Source organism: Palaemon carinicauda, chromosome 15 (genome assembly GCF_036898095.1).
Source record: "Palaemon carinicauda isolate YSFRI2023 chromosome 15, ASM3689809v2, whole genome shotgun sequence".
NCBI lineage: Eukaryota > Metazoa > Arthropoda > Malacostraca > Decapoda > Palaemonidae > Palaemon > Palaemon carinicauda.
In genome coordinates this window covers 71,545,162-71,563,760 of record NC_090739.1, presented here as the reverse complement: position 1 = coordinate 71,563,760, position 18,599 = coordinate 71,545,162, and the positions used below count along the sequence as shown (strand labels likewise).

Sequence of the window (18,599 nt, the reverse complement as noted above, 5' to 3'; positions counted from 1 at the left end):
CACGGCAGGTAACTTCAACAGCCCTTGGAACTGGGCATTTCAGTGTCTGTATTTACTGTAATTCAAGAAAATTTCGTAATTGTTCTAGAAACTACCAATCTCTGTAACTGCGGTCTGTTTTTTTAGCGCGGTCTTTTTATGCGGTAAAATTATTGATTTTTTTTTTCAAAAACCCTAGACCTGTCTAGATTTTTACGCGCTGAAGTATATCTGAGTTTTATTCTTTCAGGATTAATCGTGTAACTGCAACTGAATAAATAAAGAAAATCATAGAAGTCGAATTCATTGTCGAATATCCCCTAAGGTTTCCGAATAGTTTTTTGTCTTTTCAGCGACGTTTCAGTCTTTTACTCAATGGCTTTTGCTGTGAAAAGTTCAAATGAATTGAACTGATGTCTTTGTATATTAGGGAATATTAGTTTTTGGACTATAGTAATACGTAGTTTACGTTTAATTACATATTGCTTCTTGATTTCCTCATAAAAGTCGATCTTTGTTTGAGCGCTATTCAATGTATCCGTTGGTTCTTCAATTTATAGACTGAAGTGGCAAACGAAAATTTTCTTTTCTGACAGGTTGATTTAGAAAAATTACCGTAAGAATAATTCCTGTTACGAATAAAATTGGATAATTAAAACCTTAACCACGCGTATTTTTGTCGCGTATTTTTGTCGCTTCATCAGTTTTGCCTCTAGTGGCTGATAGTTTTATCGCCAAAAGGGCAGGATAACCGTGCTGGTTTTATCGCTTGAAGAGCCGGTTAACCGTACTAGTTTTATCGCTTAAAGGACCGGTTAACCCTGCTAATTTTATCACTTATAGAGTCAGATAACCATTTTCGTTTTTATCGCCAAACGCGCCGGATAACAGACCTATTTTTATCGCCAAACGAGCCGGATAACCGTGCTAGTTTTATTGCCCAAAGAGTTGAATAACCGTGCTGGTTTTATCACTTAAAGAGCAGGATAACAGTTTTCGTTTTATCGCTTTAAGAGCCGTGCTAGTTTTATCGCTTAAAGAACCGGATAACCATTTTCTTTTTTATTGCCAAACGCGCCGGATAACAGCTAATTTTATCCCCAAATGATCTGGATAACCGTGCTAGTTTTATTGCCCAAAGAGCTGAATAACCGTGCTGGTTTTATCGCTTAAAGAGCAGGATAGCCGTGCTAGTTTTATAGCTTAAAGAGCCAGATAACAATTTTCGTTTTATCGCTTGAAGAGCCGGATAGCCGTGCTAGTTTTATCGCTTAAAGAGCCGGATAACCATTTTCGTTTTTATTGCCGAACGCGATGGATAACAGAGCTAGTTTTATTGCCAAACGCGACTGATAACAGAGCTATTTTTATCGCCAAACGCGACGGATAATAGAGCTAATTTTATCGCCAAACGAGCTGGATAACCGTGCTAGTTTTATTGGAAAAAGAGCGTGATAACCGTGCGGGTTTTATCGCTTAAAGAGCCGGATAACAATTTTTGTCTTATCGCTTGAAGAGTCGGATAGCCGTGCTAGTTTTATCGCTTAAAGAGCCGGTTAACCATTTTCGTTTTTATTGCCAAACGCGCCGGATAACAGAGCTAGTTTTATCGCCAAACGAGCCGGATAACCGTGCTAGTTTTATTGGAAAAAGAGCTCGATAACCGTGCGGGTTTTATCAATTCAGAGCAAGATAACCATGCTAGTTTTATCGCTTAAAGAGCCGGGTAACAATTTTCGTTTTATCACTTGAAGAGCCGGATAGCCGTGCTAGTTCTATCGCTTAAAGAGCCGGATAACCATTTTCGTTTTTATTGCCAAACGCGACGGATAACAGAGCTAGTTTTATCGCCAAACGAGCCGGATAACCGTGCTAGTTTTATTGCAAAGAGAGCGCGATAACCGTGCGGGTTTTATCAATTAAAGAGCAAGATAACTGTGCTGGTTTATTCGCTTAAAGAGCCGGATAACTATTTTTGTTTTATCGCTAAACGTACCGGATAACCGTGCTAGTTTTATCGCCAAAAGAGTTGTGAACCATGCTGGTTTTATCGATTAAAGAGCCGGATAACTGTTTTAACGATTAAAGGACCGGATAACCGTGCTAGTTTTAACGATTCAACAGCAGGAAAACTGTGCTACTTTTATCGCCAAAAGAGCCGGATAACCATGCTAGTTTTATCGCCGAAAAAGCCGGATAGCCGTGCTTGTTTTATCGCTTGAAGAGTCGGATAACCATGCTTGTTTTATCGCTTAAAGAGCCGAATAACCTTGCTTGTTTTATCGCTTAAAAAGCGGGTAACCATGCTAATTTTATCGTCTAAAGAGCCGTTTAACCGTGCTAGTTTTATCGCTTTGAGCAGGATAACCGTCTTGTTTTATCGGCAAACGGGCCGAATAACCATGCTAGTTTTATCGCTTGAAGAGCCGTATATCCGGGCTAGTTTTACCACTTAGAGCCGGATAACCGTTCTCGTTTTATCGCTTAAAGAACCGAATAACCTTACTTGTTTTATCGCTTAAAGAGCGGATAACCATGCTAATTCTATCGCTTAAAAAGCCGTTTAACCGTGCTAGTTTTATCGCTTAGAGCGGGATAACCGTTCTTGTTTTATCGGAAAACGGGTCGGATAACCATGCTAGTTTTATCGCTTAAAGAGCCGGATAACCGTGCTAGTTTTACTGCTTGGAGCCGGACAACCGTGTTTGTTTTATCGCTTAAAGAGCCGAATAACCTTGCTTGTTTTATTGCCTAAAGAGCGGATAACCATGCTAATTTCATGGCTTAAAGAGCCGTATAACCATGTTAGTTTTATCACTTAGGGTGGGATAACCGTTCTTGTTTTATCGACAAACGGGCCAGACAACCATGCTAGTTTTATCGCTTAAAGAGCCGGATAACAGTGTTATTGTTACCGATTAGAACCGGATAACCGTTCTCGTTTTATCGGCAAACGCGCTGGATAACTGTGCTAGTTTTATCGCCAAACAAGCCGGATAACAGTGTTAGTTTTATCGCCAAAAGAGCTGGATAACCGTGCTGGTTTTATCGATTAAAGAGCTGGATAACTGTGCTAGTTTTATCGCTTAAAGAGCCGCTGAACCGTGCTAGTTTTATCGCTTAAAGAGCGGCTTAACCATGCTAGTTTTATCGCTTAAAGAACCGCTTAACCGTGCTAGTTTTATAGCTTAGAGCCACATAACCGTTCTAATTTTATCGGCAAACTCGCCGGATAACCGTGCTAGTTTTATCGCCAAGTGAGCTGGATAACCATGCTAGTTTTAACGACTGAAGAACCGTATAACCGTGCTATTTTTTACGATTGAAGAACCAGATAACCGTGCTAGTTTTTACGATTGAAGAACCAGATAGCCGTGCTAGTTTTTACGATTAAAGAGCCAGCTAACAATGCTAGTTTTATCGCCGAAAGAGGCGGATAATCATGCTAGTTTTATCGCCAAAAGGGCCAGATAACCCTGGTAGTTTTATCTCCAAAAGAGCCGTATAACCGTGCTTGTTTTAATTTTATCGCTTAAAGTGCCGGTTAACCATGCTAGTTTTATTGCCTAGAACCGGCTAATCGTTCTCGTTCTATCGGCATACGGGCCGGGTAACAGTGCCAGCTAGTACAAGATAAGCCAAGATTAGGTTAGGTTATGCGTAATTGTACCCTAGGTGTCAGTGCTTCATCGAACCCAGGCTACTGTACTCATTGAAATGATTCTTATGTTTTATTTCTAACTCTTGGAATGCTAGGTTCACTGAGAATATAAATCAAAGCAGGTTAGATGGGATGTATATATATTCTAAATACTGATATGAAGGGCATCTTTTATTGTCCACAAGATGATTTTCTTGAAAAAGAAATCCGTATTCGTATCATTCGCTTTGTGGTGGCCCATATGATAACGTTCTTGACAGTTGATCGACAGACTGGGGTTCGAGATCCGCTCAAACTCGTTAGTTCCTTTGGTCGCTGCAAACCTCACTATCCTTGTGAGCTAAGAATGGGGGTAGGGTTGGGGGAGCCTATAGGATGTGCTGAGTCATCAGCAGCCATTACCTGACCCTCCTTGGTCCTAGCTTTGGTGGAAAGAGAGCTTGGGGGCTGATCATATGTTTATAACTATGGTCAGTCTCTAGGGCAATGTCTTGCTTGATAGGGCAATATCACAGTCCCTTGCCTCTGCCATTCATGAGTAGCCTTTAAATCTTATAAACCTATGTGGTAACGTTCCTAACTGGTGATCGCCAGACTGGGGTTTAGAGTCCCGCCCCATCTCGTTAGTTCCTTTGGTCGCTGCAACCTCACCATCCTTGTGAGCTATGGATGGGGTTGGGGTTGGGGGAGCCTATAGGTCTATCTGCTGAGTCATCAGCAACCATTGCCTGGCCCTCCTTGGTCCTAGCTTGGGTGGAGAGGGAGCTTCAGTGCTGATCATATGTATATATGGTTAGTCTCTAGGGCATTGTCTTGCTTGATAGAGTAATGTCACTGTCCCCTGCCTCTGCCAATCATAAGTAGCCTTTAACCTTATAAATCTACATGGCAACGTCCCTGACTGGTGATCGCCAGACTGGGGTTCAAGTCCGCACAATCGCTAGTTCCTTTGGCTGTTTTAACCTCGCTGTCCTTGTGGTGATCGCCAGACTGGGGTTTAGAGTCCCGCCACATCTCATTAGTTCCTTTGGTCGCTGCAACCTCACCCTCCTTGTGAGCAAAAGATGGGGGTTTTAGGGAGCCTACAGGTCTATCTGCTGAGTCATAAGCAGCCATTCCTTGGTCCTCCTTGGTCTTAGCTTGGGAGGAGAGGGAGCTTGGGTGCTGATCTTATGTATATTTGATCAGTCTCTAGGATATTATCCTGCTTGATAGGACAATGTTATTATCCTTGCCTCTGCCATTCATGAGCTGCCTTTAAAACTTTTAAAACTATGTGATACCCAGACTGAGGTTCGACTTCGAGTCCGCACAATCGTCAGTTCCTTAGGTTGCTGTGACCTCGCCATCCTTGTGGTGATCACCAGACTTGTGTTAGAGTCACGTACAATTTTGTTTGTTCCTTTGGTCGCTGCAACCTCACCATCCTTTTGAGCAAAAGGTGGGGGGTTTGGGGGGAGCCTTTAGATCTATCTGTTAAGTCATCAGCAGTCATTATCTTATCTGGCCTTCCTTGGTCCTAGCTTTGGTGTAGAGGGAGCTTGGGCGTTGATTACATGTGTAAATTTTCAGTCTCTAGGGCATTGTCCTGTTTCATAGGGCAATGCCACTGTCCCTTGCCTCTGTCATTCATGAGTGGCCTTTAAACATTTTGAACCTATCTGGTAACGTTCCTGACCAGTGATCTCCTGACTGGGGTTCAAGTTCCACCCAAACTCGTTAATTTTTTGGTCGCTGTATCCTCGCCATCTTTGTGAGTTAAGGATGGTGGTTTGGTCGATCTGTTGAGTCATCAGCAGCCATTGCCTGGCCCTCTTTGGTCCTAGCTTGGGTGGATAGGGAGCTTGAGCACTAATCTTTTGTATATATGATCAGTCTCTAGGACATTGTCCTGCTTGATAGGACAATGTTAATTGTCCTCGCATCTGCTGTTCATGAGCTTCTTTTAAACCTATGTGGTAACGTTCCTGACTGGTGATCTCCAGACTAGGTTTCGAGTCCCGCCCAAACTCGTTAGTTCCTTTGATCACTGTAACCTCACCATCCTTGTGACCTAAGGATGGGGCGTTTGGCGGAGCCTATAGGTTGATCTGTTGAGTCATTAGCAGCCATTACCTGGCCCTCCTTGGTCCTCGCTTGGGTGGAGAGGGAGCTTAGGTGCTGATCATTTGTATATATGGTCAGTCTCTAGGACATTGTCCTGCGTGATAGGACAATGTCATTGTCCTTGCCTCTGCCATTCATGAGCTGTCTTTAAACATTTTATACCTATCTGATAACGTTCCTGACTGGTGATCGCCAAACTAGGGTTTGAGTCCCGTCCAAAATCGTTAGTTTCTTTGGTCACAGCAACCTCATCATCCCTGTGAGCTAAAGATGGTGGTGGGTGGGTTTTGGGGAGACTATAGGTCTTTGTTGAGTCATCAGCAGCCATTGCCTAGCCCTCCTTGGTCCTAGCTTGGTTGGAGAGGGAGCTTGGGCGTTGATTATATGCGTATATGGTCAATCTCGAGGGCATTGTCCTGCTTGATAGGACAATGTCACTTTCCCTTGTCTCTGCATTTAAACCTTTTAAACCTTTATGGGAGCGTTCCTGACTTGTGATCGCCAGACTGGGGTTTGAGTCCCACCCAAACTTGTTAGTTCTTTTGGTCGCTGCATCCTTGCCATCTTAAGCTCAGGATTGTAGGGGGGAAGTTTGGGGGCGCCTATAGGTCTATCTGTTGAGATATCCTCAGCCATTGCCTGGCCCTCCTTGGTCCTAGCTTGTTTGGAAAGGGAGCTTGGGTGCTGATTATGTGTGTATATGGTCAGTCTCTAGGGCGTTGTCCTGCTTGGTCGAGCAATGTCACTGTCCCTTGTTTCTGCCATTCATGTGCTGCCTTTAAACCTTCTATTCCTATGTGGTAACGTTCTTGACTGGTGATCGCCAGACTAGGGTTCGAGTCCCGCCAAAACTCCTTAGTTCCTTTGGTCGCTTTAACCTCACCATCTTTTTGAGAATGGATAAGGGGTTTGGGGTAGCTTACAGGTCTATCTGCATAGTAATCAGCAGCCATTGCTTGGCCCTCATTGGTCCTAGCTTGGGTGGAGAGGGGCTTGGGTGCTTATCATATGTATATATGGTAGTCTCTTGTGCATTGTCCTGCTTTATAGGGCAATATCACTATCCTTTGCCTCTGCCGTTCATGAGCGTCCTTTAAGCTTTTAAAACAAAGCAAAACAAAACAATAGGTAAAACTAGAATGTATGCAGAACTAGTTTTGCGTACTATCACCATCCTAATTTCGCCCCTCTTTGGGAAGTGTCGTTGAGATAAATCCCTTGTGAATATTACTCTCTGGAACTCTCTGGGTCAAAGCATGTCAATATGATAATCAAGTAATTCTAATTAGATGTTTAGTAGGATTTTGGAATGTGTCGCATAGTTTTGGGATGAGAAGAGCTACATCGTTTGCCTCTCTATTATATAAGAAAATTTATTATGAGCCATTCAATCCACTGTTAAATGTCCTAACATACCCCGCCCACCCTGTCACGCTCATCTCTTTCAATGGGTTATTAGTAAAGGTAAAAAACATAGGCGAACATGTATGTTTAAGTGATGACTAATGTTGGACCCAAAAACCTAAAATATTTCTTCTGTTACAGATTTGACATAAAGTGCCTCTAAATAGTGTTGCGTGAACCGAATATATATCGTTCTTGAAAAAAAAAAAATCTTCGCGGTAGTCGTTCACAAGGATTGTACACGCTTGTCTTTCTTCTTCCATTCTGGATAAAGGACAGACATGAGTTATTGGTTGGAGTCTTGCGGAGACATCGTTAGCACCGCACCCATCGATCCTCGCTTAGAGGAAAGGTAAGTTTTGTTCTTCAAGACTTGTTTCCTTATGTCACAGAGACCTCTATTAATATAAATCTTTAAATAAACATATTAGTAATATGTAATTTGTCTCTGAAGAAAAGCTTACCATATTCGATCAATTAGTTCTTCCTCAGAGGGCATTTGCAACCTGTTGTGGTCTTGTAAACTTCCTCTTTAATTATATGGCCTTCTTATGTATAGCTCAACTTCTTAATGAGATTCTAACAAGTTTTCAGTGCCTATTACCAGAATTAGTCAATTGTCTTGCTCTGTCCTTAACACCATTACTTGGTTATTTCATTTACAGTGTTGGCTGCTGCTTTACCTCTCATTTTTTTTTATTTGTTCCGACACTAGATACAAATCCTTCGCTATTTATAAGGATTATACTTTCGTCAAAGCTGGGAAACGAGCCATAAGACTTTTAGTGAGGTATAATCACCCTCCCGCTAGTTAGCAGTGGGGTGGTGTTAGGGTGTGGATAGCCCACCTCACTCACACACTAGTGTTGTGTTACAGCTTTTTCTTTCGGCTTGGTGGAGAACAGTCGCTGTCGCTCTCTGGCTCCCACTTAAATTATTGTTTCACATAATCTATTTTGATTTTTCTTTACAGGTGTGATTGTTTTCTTTTTTGCAGACGTGTCCCTCCCCAGAGACTCCGTTTCTGATATCTTCTAGACATCACCTTACCACTCTGCTGATTCCCCTCCCTTCGGAGCAGGTCTCACCTGTGGAGGAACCTCTCCGCCGTCAACGAGTAATCTTGGCTCCTCTTCGCCTCATGCTGTTGTCGAAAGAAGCCCTCGCAGTCACAAGGATCATCACTCTTCGTCGCCAAGGGAGCCTAGTCCTTGCCGCCCATGCAGAGGATAATTTTCTACATCTACCAGAAGACTTCTCTTCTTACTCTCTCAAGAATCAACAATCTTCTCACTCTCCTAAGAACCAACGATCTTCTCCTAAGAACAGACGACGATCTCACTCTCCTAAGAACTGACAATCTTCTCACTCTCCTAAGAACTGACAATCTTCTCACTCTCCTAAGAACTGACGATCTAAGAGCTGACTATCTTCTCACTCTCCTAAGGACCGACGAGCTCTTCACTCTCCTGAGGATCTTCTCACTCTCCTAAGGACCGACGATCTCTTCACTCTCCTAAGGATCTTCTCACTCACCTAAGGACCAACGATCTTCTCACTCTCCTAAGGACCGACAATCTTCTCACTCTCTTAAGAACCAACGATCTTCTCACTCTCCTAAGGACCGACGATCTCTTCACTCTCCTAAGCACGGAGAATTTTCTCACTCTCCTAAGCACCGACAATCTTCTCACTCTCCCAAGAACCGACAATCTTCTCACTCTCCTAAGAACCGACGATTTCTTCACTCTCCAAAGGATCTTCTCACTCTTCTAAGGACCGACGATCTTCTCACTCTTCCTAAGGACCGATGATATATTCCCTCTCCTAAGGACCGACGATCTCTTCACTCTCCTAAGGACCGACGATCTCTTCACTCTCCTAAGGAACGATGATCTCTTCACTCTCCTAAGGACTGACAATCTTCTCACTCTCTTAAAGACAAACAATCTTCTCACTCTCCTAAGGACCAACGATCTCTTCACTCTCCTAAGGATCTTCTTACTACTCTAATGACCAACAATCTTCTCACTCTCATAAGGACCAACGATGTTCCCACTCAACTAAGGGCCGACAATCTTCTCTCTCTCTTAAGGACCAACAATCTTCTCACTCTCCTATGGACCGATGATCTCTTCACTCTCCTAAAGACCGACGATCTCTTCACTCTCCTAACGACTGACAATCTTCTCACTCTCTGAAGGATTGACAATCTTCTCACTCTCCTAAGGACTGACAATCTTCTCACTCTCCTAAAGACCAACGATCTCTTCACTCCCCTAAGGACTGACAATCTTCTCACCCTCCTAAAAACCGACAATCTTCTCACTCTCCTAAGGAACAACGATCTCTACACTCTGTTAAGAATCTTCTCACTCTCGTAGGGACCGATGATCTTCTCACTCTTCCTAAGGACCGACGATCTTCTCACTCTTCCTACGGACCGACGATTTTCCTACTCTCCTAAGAACCGATGATCTCTTCACTCTCCTAATCACCGAAAATCTTCTCACTCTCCTAAGCACCGATGATCTCTTCACTCTCCTAAGCACCAAAAATCTTCTCACTCTCCTAAGCACTGACATTCTTCTCACTCTTCTAAGAACCGACAATTTTCTCACTCTCCTAAGAACCGACCATGTCTTCATTCTCCAAAGGATCTTCTCACTCTCCTAAGGACCGACGATCTTCTCACTCTCCTAAGGACCGACAATCTTCTCACTCTCCTAAAGACCAACGATATCTTCACTCCCCTAAGGACTGACAATCTTCTCACTCTCCTAAAAACTGACAATCTTCTCACTCTCCTAAGGAACAACGATCTCTTCACTCTCCTAAGAATCTTCTCACTCTCGTAGGGACCGATGATCTTCTCACTCTTCCTAAGGACCGACGATCTTCTCACTCTTCCTACGGACCGACGATTTTCCTACTCTCCTTAGAACCGATGATCTCTTCACTCTCCTAAGCACCGAAACTCACCTAAGGACCGACGATCTTCTCACTCTCCTAAGGACCGACGATCTTCTCACTCTCCTAAGGACCGACGATCTTCTCACTCTCCTAAGGACCGACAATCTTCTCACTCTCCTAAGGACCGACAATCTTCTCACTCTCTTAAGGACCAACGATCTTCTCACTCTCCTAAGGACCGATGATCTCTTCACTCTCCTAAAGACCGACGATCTCTTCACTCTCCTAAGGACTAACAATCTTCTCACTCTCTGAAGGACCGACAATCTTCTCACTCTCCTAAGAACCGACAATCTTCTCACTTTCCTAAGGACTGACAATCTTCTCACTCTCCTAAGAACCGACGATCTCTTCACTCTCCTAAGGACTGACAATCTTCTCACTCTCCTAAGAATCGACAATCTTCTCACTCTCCTAAGGACCGATGATCTCTTCACTCTCCTAAAGATCTTCTCACTCTCCTAAAGATCTTCTTACTCTCCTAAAGATTTTCTCACTCTCCTAGAAACCGACAATCTTTTCAATCTTCCTAAGGACCGACGATCTTCCCGCTCTCCTAAGGACCGACGATCTTCCCACTCTCCTAAGGACCGACGATCTTCCCACTCTCCTAAGGACCGATGATCTCTTCACTCTCCTAAGGACCAACGATCTCTTCACTCTCCTAAGAACCGACAATCTTCTCACTCTCCTAATAACCCACAATCTTCTCACTCTCCACAATCTTCTCACTCTCCTAAGAACCGACGATCTCTTCACTCACCAAAGGATCTTCTCACTCGCCCTAAGGACCGACGATCTTCTCACTCGCCCTAAGGACAGACGATTTTCTCACTCTCCCTAAGGACAGACGATTTTCTCAATCTCCCTAAGGACAGACGATTTTCTCACTCTCCCTAAGGACCGACGATTTTCTCACTCTCCCTAAGGACCGACGATTTTCTCACTCTCCCTAAGGACCGACGGTCTTCTCACTCTTCCTAAGGACCGACGATCTTTCCTCTCTCCTAAGGACCGATGATCTCTTCACTCTCCTAAAGACCAACGATCTTTTCACTCTCCTAAGAACCGACAATCTTCACACACTCCTAAGAACCCACAATCTTCTCACTCATCTAATAACCAACGATCTCTTCACTCTCAAAAGGATCTTCTCACTCTCCTAAGGAACGATGATCTTCTCACTCTCCCTATGGACAGACAATTTTCTCACTCTCCCTAAGGACCGACGATCTTCTCACTCTCTTAAGGACCAACAATCTTCTCACTCTCCTAAGAACCGACAATTTTCTCACTCTCCTAAGGACCAACAATCTTCTCACTCTCCTAAGAACCGATGATCTCTTCACTCTCCTAAGGACCGACGATCTCTTCAATCTCCTAAGGACTGACAATCTTCTCACTCTCTGAAGGACCGACAATCTTCTCACTCTCCTAAGGACTGACAATCTTCTCACTCTCCTAAGGACTGACAATCTTCTCACTCTCCTAAGGACTGACAGTCTTCTCACTCTCTTAAGGACTGACAATCTTCTCACTCTCTTAAGGACCGACAATCTTCTCACTCTCCTAAGGACCGACAATCTTCTCACTCTCCTAAGGACCGACAATCTTCTCACTCTCCTAAGGGCCGAAAATCTTCTCACTCTTCTAAACACCGACGATCTCTTCACTCTCCTAAGGATCTTCTCACTCTCCTAAGGACCGACGATCTTCTCACTCTCCTAAGGACCGACGATCTTCTCACTCTCCTAAGGACCGACAATCTTCTCACTCTCCTAAGGACCGACAATCTTCTCACTCTCTTAAGGACCAACGATCTTCTCACTCTCCTAAGGACCGATGATCTCTTCACTCTCCTAAAGACCGACGATCTCTTCACTCTCCTAAGGACTAACAATCTTCTCACTCTCTGAAGGACCGACAATCTTCTCACTCTCCTAAGAACCGACAATCTTCTCACTTTCCTAAGGACTGACAATCTTCTCACTCTCCTAAGAACCGACGATCTCTTCACTCTCCTAAGGACTGACAATCTTCTCACTCTCCTAAGAATCGACAATCTTCTCACTCTCCTAAGGACCGATGATCTCTTCACTCTCCTAAAGATCTTCTCACTCTCCTAAAGATCTTCTTACTCTCCTAAAGATTTTCTCACTCTCCTAGAAACCGACAATCTTTTCAATCTTCCTAAGGACCGACGATCTTCCCGCTCTCCTAAGGACCGACGATCTTCCCACTCTCCTAAGGACCGACGATCTTCCCACTCTCCTAAGGACCGATGATCTCTTCACTCTCCTAAGGACCAACGATCTCTTCACTCTCCTAAGAACCGATGATCTCTTCACTCTCCTAAGGACCGACGATCTCTTCAATCTCCTAAGGACTGACAATCTTCTCACTCTCTGAAGGACCGACAATCTTCTCACTCTCCTAAGGACTGACAATCTTCTCACTCTCCTAAGGACTGACAATCTTCTCACTCTCCTAAGGACTGACAGTCTTCTCACTCTCTTAAGGACTGACAATCTTCTCACTCTCCTAAGGACCGACAATCTTCTCACTCTCCTAAGGACCGACAATCTTCTCACTCTCCTAAGGGCCGAAAATCTTCTCACTCTTCTAAACACCGACGATCTCTTCACTCTCCTAAGGATCTTCTCACTCTCCTAAGGACCGACGATCTTCTCACTCTCCTAAGGACCGACGATCTTCTCACTCTCCTAAGGACCGACAATCTTCTCACTCTCCTAAGGACCGACAATCTTCTCACTCTCTTAAGGACCAACGATCTTCTCACTCATCTAATAACCGACGATCTCTTCACTCTCAAAAGGATCTTCTCACTCTCCTAAGGAACGATGATCTTCTCACTCTCCCTATGGACAGACAATTTTCTCACTCTCCCTAAGGACCGACGATCTTCTCACTCTCTTAAGGACCAACAATCTTCTCACTCTCCTAAGAACCGACAATTTTCTCACTCTCCTAAGGACCAACAATCTTCTCACTCTCCTAAGAACCGATGATCTCTTCACTCTCCTAAGGACCGACGATCTCTTCAATCTCCTAAGGACTGACAATCTTCTCACTCTCTGAAGGACCGACAATCTTCTCACTCTCCTAAGGACTGACAATCTTCTCACTCTCCTAAGGACTGACAATCTTCTCACTCTCCTAAGGACTGACAGTCTTCTCACTCTCTTAAGGACTGACAATCTTCTCACTCTCTTAAGGACCGACAATCTTCTCACTCTCCTAAGGACCGACAATCTTCTCACTCTCCTAAGGACCGACAATCTTCTCACTCTCCTAAGGACCGACAATCTTCTCACTCTCCTAAGGGCCGAAAATCTTCTCACTCTTCTAAACACCGACGATCTCTTCACTCTCCTAAGGACTGACAATCTCTTCACTCTCCTAAGGACCGACGATCTCTTCACTCTCCTAAGGACTGACAATCTTCTCACTCTTCTAAGAATCGACAATTTTCTCACTCTCCAAAGGACCGACAATCTCTTCCGTCTCCTAAAGATTTTCTCACTCTCCTAGGGACCGACAATCTTCTCAATCTTCCTAAGGACCGGCGATCTTCTCACTCTTCCTAAGGACCGACGATCTTCCCACTCTCCTAAGGACCGATGATCTCTTCACTCTCCTAAGGACCACTGATCTCTTCACTCTCATAAGAACCGACAATCTTCTAACTCTCCTAAGAACCCAAAATCTTATCACTCTCCTAAGAACCGACGATCTCTTCACTATCCAAAGGATCTTCTCACTCTCCTAAGGACCGACGATCTTCTCACTCTCCCTAAGGACCGACGATTTTCTCACTCTCCCTAAGGACCGACGATTTTCTCACTCTCCCTAAGGACCGACGATCTTCTCACTCTTCCTAAGGACCAACGATCTCTTCCCTCTCCTTAGGACCGACGATCTCTTCACTCTCCTAAGGACCGACGATCTCTTCACTCTCCTAAGGACTGACAATCTTCTCACTCTCTTAAGGACCAACGATCTTTTCACTCTCCTAAGGACCAACGATCTTTTCACTCTCCTAAGGACTGATGATCTTTTCACTCTCCTAAGGACCGACGATCTCTTCACTCTCTGAAGGACCGACAATCTTCTCACTTTCCTAAGGACCGACAATCTTCTCACTCTCCTAAAGACCGACGATCTCTTCACTCTCCTAAGGACCGACGATCTCTTCACTCTCCTAAAGATCTCTTCACTCTCCTAAGGACCGATGATCTCTTCACTCTCCTAAGGACCGATGATCTCTTCACTCTCCTAAGGACTGATGATCTCTTCACTCTCCTAAGAACCGACAATCTTCTCACTCTCCTAAGGACTGACAAACTTCTCACTCTCCTAAGGACTGACAAACTTCTCACTCTCCTAAGGACGGACACACTTCTCACTCTCCTAAGGACTGACACACTTCTCACTCTCCTAAGGACTGACACACTTCTCACTCTCTTAAGGACTGACAATCTTCTCACTCTCTTAAGGACTGACAATCTTCTCACTCTCTTAAGGACTGACAATCTTCTCACTCTCTTAAGGACTGACAATCTTCTCACTCTTTTAAGGACCGACAATCTTCTCACTCTCTTAAGGACTGACAATCGTCTCACTCTCCTAAGGACTGACAATCGTCTCACTCTCCTAAGGACCGACAATCTTCTCACTCTCCTAAGGACCGACAATCTTCTCACTCTCCTAAAGACCGACTATCTTTTCACTCTCCTAAGGATCGACGATCTCTTCACTCTCCTAAGGACCGACGATCTCTTCACTCTCCTAAGGATCTCTTCACTCTCCTAAGGACCAATGATCTCTTCACTCTCCTAAGGACCTATGATCTCTTCACTCTCCTAAGGACCGACAATCTCTTCACTCTCCTAAGAACCGACAATCTTCTCACTCTCCTAAGGACTGACAAACTTCTCACTCTCCTAAGGACCAACAATCTTCTCACTCTCCTAAGAACCCGCAATTTTTTCACTCACCTAAGGACCAACAATCTTCTGACTCTCCTAAGAACCGATGATCTCTTCACTCTCCTAAGGACCGACGATCTCTTCAATCTCCTAAGGACTGACAATCTTCTCACTCTCCTAAGGACTGACAATCTTCTCACTCTCCTAAGGACTGACAGTCTTGTCACTCTCTTAAGGACTGACAATCTTCTCACTCTCTTAAGGACCGACCATCTTCTCACTCTCCTAAGGACCGACAATCTTCTCACTCTCCTAAGGACCGATGATCTCTTCACTCTCCTAAGGACCGACGATCTCTTCACTCTCCTAAGGACTGACAATCTTCTCACTCTCCTAAAGACCGACGATCTCTTCACTCTCCTAAGGACCGACTATCTCTTCACTCTCCTAAGGATCTCTTCACTCTCCAAAGGACCGATGATCTCTTCACTCTCCTAAGGACCGATGATCTCTTCACTCTCCTAAGGACCAATGATCTCTTCACTCTCCTAAGGACCGACGATCTCTTCACTCTCCTAAGGACTGACAATTTTCTCACTCTCCTAAGGACTGACAATTTTTTCACTCTCCTAAGGACTGACAATCCTCTCACTCTCTTAAGGACTGACAATCCTCTCACTCTCTTAAGGACTGACAATCTTCTCACTCTCTTAAGGACTGACAATCTTCTCACTCTCCTAAGGACCGACGATCTCTTCACTCTCCTAAGGATCTTCTCACTCCTCCTAAGACTGACGAACTTCTCCCTCTTTCTAAGGACAGACGAACTTCTCACTCTTTCTAAGGACAGACGAACTTCCCACTCTCCCTAAGGACTGACGATCTTCTCACTCTTCCTAAGGACAGACAATCTTCTCACTCTTCCTAAGGACAGACGATCTTCTCACTCTTCCTAAGGACAGACGATCTTCTCACCTTTCCTAAGGATAGACGATCTTCTCACTCTTCCTAAGGACCCACGATCCTCTCACTCTTCCTATGGATGTTCACCATCAATGTCTCATCAATCGCCAGCTGCTTCTCACTCATCACCCGGTGATTGTCGCCTGTTACCTTGTGACTTTGACTCTTCCTCTAGTGATAGCCAGTCGTGGCTATCAATATGTCGCCGCTCACCAACTCTGTTCTGTTTGCCAACTTGTGACCATCACCCTCAAGCTCTTCATCATCATTCAGCTCGTGTTTGTCACTCGCCATGTCCTCGGTGTTCCCCGACTGCTCATCGTTCGCCAGCTATGTGTAATTTGCCAGTTTCTCTTCATTCTTCAATTGCTCGTTATTCCCCCACTGGTCATCGTTCGCTTTCTTGGTGTTTGACTCATCGCCGTTAGCCGGCTTTACAGCTTTAGTCAGGAGCTCCTCGTTATTCATCAGCCTCTCGGAGTTCGCCAACTAGTCATCCGCTACCTCCTTGGTATTCGCCATCACCTTGCAAGCGCTGGTCGTCAGCTCTTGATCGGCACTAGTCAACTCGTGACCATCACTCCACTTTCCATGATCGTCCCTCTCCTGTTCTAAATCCTCAAAGGTCAGCTCAGCATCATCCCTCCTGAATTCTTGATCATCAACTTCCTTTATTGGAGCATCTGTCACCAGCTAGGGTTTGCTACTTGCAATCTTGTGACCATAGCTCTCCAGTTATGGCTCTCCATTGCTCTTCCAAGCAAGGACTCTCCTCCATTCTATGACCATTGACCAACTGGTGATTGATGCAGAAATTACTTCCGTTGTCCTTCCTATGAGAGATTGCCTCTTCCCCGTCATTGTCATTGATCTCCGCTCCAACAAGGTAAGCCTTCTAAACATTTCAGGTACAGTTTTGAGCTTTCATGTTCTCGGGACTCGTTCTCCCAGGACTAGGCCAGTTTCCATCCCATCTCTTCCAGGTTATGCCAGAGCCCCTCCTCATTTGTGACAGCCTCTTCATTCCCACGTGGATCATTTTCTTACAGCTAAGTCCCAGTATGGCTGACGCCCAGTCCCCTTCCCGACCAAGAGGTAATCTTATAGGATCCAGTTACCCTCCACCTCTAAGACATCCCGCTCTTTCAAGTCATAGTTAGAGGCAATGCTTTTACCAATCTTACCAGATAAGAAACCTAATTCTCCTTCATTTCACACCACGAACTCCTAGGACACAATCTCCATTGTTTAGCCTACATAAGAAGCTCCCAGTCCTCTCTGCATTAGGAAAAGAACCCTCATGGTTCGACACTTTGATTAAGGCAGCATGTTAAGCTGTCTCGGGTGTGCTTCCTGGAGACCAGACAGCAGCCATCATCCCAAGGATCCCAGTGGAAAAGTCGGTTCCTCCAAGCTCAGTCTTCTCCCTGCCCCATCTGACCCCAGACGTACAGCCTCGCAGCCACCCCATGCCAACCTCCATCTCTAAATATGTTAGTCTCGCCCCTGAAAATGAAACGGAGAGCAGGAGATATGGGTACAGTCCTGAGCCTACACATCCTTGAGAAACTTGTTCTCCCAGAACAAGGCCAGTTTATATCCCATCTCTTCCAAGACATGCCAGAGCCTCTCCTCGTTTGTGACAGCCTTTTCATTCCCTCGGGGATCCTCATCTTACAGCCGAGTCCTAGTACGGTAGGCACCCAGTTCCCTGCCCGACCAAAGAGGGAATCTGCCAGGATCCAGTTACCTTCCACCTCTAAGACATCTCGCTCTTTCAAGCCAGAGCTAGAAGCAATGCCTGGGCCAATCTTAAAAGGTAAGAGACCTAACTCCCCTTCATTTTAGGCCTGAAGACTGCAAACTTCAAGGAGATCTCCATCGTATAGCCTATCTAAGAAGCTCCCAGTCTTCTCTGTGTTGGGGAAAGAACCCTCATGGTTTGATGCTATGGTGAAGGCAGTACATCAAGCTGTCTTGGCTGTGCTTCCTGTAGACCAGACAATAGCTAGCGTCCCAAGGATCCCAATGGAGAAGTCAGTTCCCGGCAGCTCAGCATCCCTGACCCCCAGTTGACACCTGACAAACAGCCACGCGGCCAGTCCCACGCCAACTATCTCCAAAGAGGATAGTATCGCTCCTGAAGAAGAAACAGGGACCAGCAGATGTCAGGGTGGTCATCCAGCAAGAGTTCTCCTAGGTGTAGTTAATGCCGCAGCAGGACTCGGTGTCCAGGAGACGCCTATCACTCTCTAACTAGCCAAGGCTTTCGATCTCCATGGGATATATCACCGATGTCCTCGTTCAGTCTCTCTGCTATAAATATAGTCCCTCCAGAACTACATCCCGTCTCCGAGGAGCCTAATCATCCGGCTGCAGTTCCTTCTGCAAGAGATGGAAAGCCTTCCTCCAGAGGGAAAAAACTCTCCAGAACTTCGCTTCTGGAGGAGTACCTTCTATCCTGCAGAGTACCATGGATGTCAAAATGGACCCAAAGAACACCGCATCCATGGCGTCAAGGCCTATTCATGAGAAGAGTCGGGGGACTTTACCATCAGTTACAA

At 45.0% G+C, this 18,599-nt stretch overlaps 3 protein-coding genes across 3 annotated transcripts; all 3 read right to left on the bottom strand.

Annotated features, from left to right (window-relative positions):
* Positions 1 to 8,922: 8,922 nt before the first annotated feature.
* On the bottom strand, positions 8,923 to 9,798 carry LOC137654008 (putative uncharacterized protein ENSP00000383309). The gene is made up of 3 exons (XM_068387642.1): positions 9,599 to 9,798; positions 9,264 to 9,483; positions 8,923 to 9,159 (listed from the first exon to the last, which is right to left on the bottom strand). The coding sequence occupies exons 1-3, from the start codon at positions 9,796 to 9,798 to the stop codon at positions 8,923 to 8,925; spliced, it is 657 nt and encodes a 218-aa protein (XP_068243743.1).
* LOC137654007 (putative uncharacterized protein ENSP00000383309) lies at positions 9,795 to 13,810 on the bottom strand. Its single transcript, XM_068387641.1, has 8 exons — positions 13,740 to 13,810; positions 13,015 to 13,597; positions 12,326 to 12,792; positions 11,952 to 12,198; positions 11,354 to 11,820; positions 10,665 to 10,814; positions 10,133 to 10,537; positions 9,795 to 10,032 (listed from the first exon to the last, which is right to left on the bottom strand). Exons 1-8 carry the CDS (start codon positions 13,808 to 13,810, stop codon positions 9,795 to 9,797), a joined length of 2,628 nt encoding a protein of 875 aa, XP_068243742.1.
* A 183-nt stretch (positions 13,811 to 13,993) lies between these two features.
* Positions 13,994 to 16,161, bottom strand: LOC137654006 (putative uncharacterized protein ENSP00000383309). Its single transcript, XM_068387640.1, has 5 exons — positions 16,093 to 16,161; positions 15,516 to 15,940; positions 15,142 to 15,465; positions 14,497 to 14,824; positions 13,994 to 14,365 (listed from the first exon to the last, which is right to left on the bottom strand). The coding sequence occupies exons 1-5, from the start codon at positions 16,159 to 16,161 to the stop codon at positions 13,994 to 13,996; spliced, it is 1,518 nt and encodes a 505-aa protein (XP_068243741.1).
* Positions 16,162 to 18,599: the final 2,438 nt, after the last annotated feature.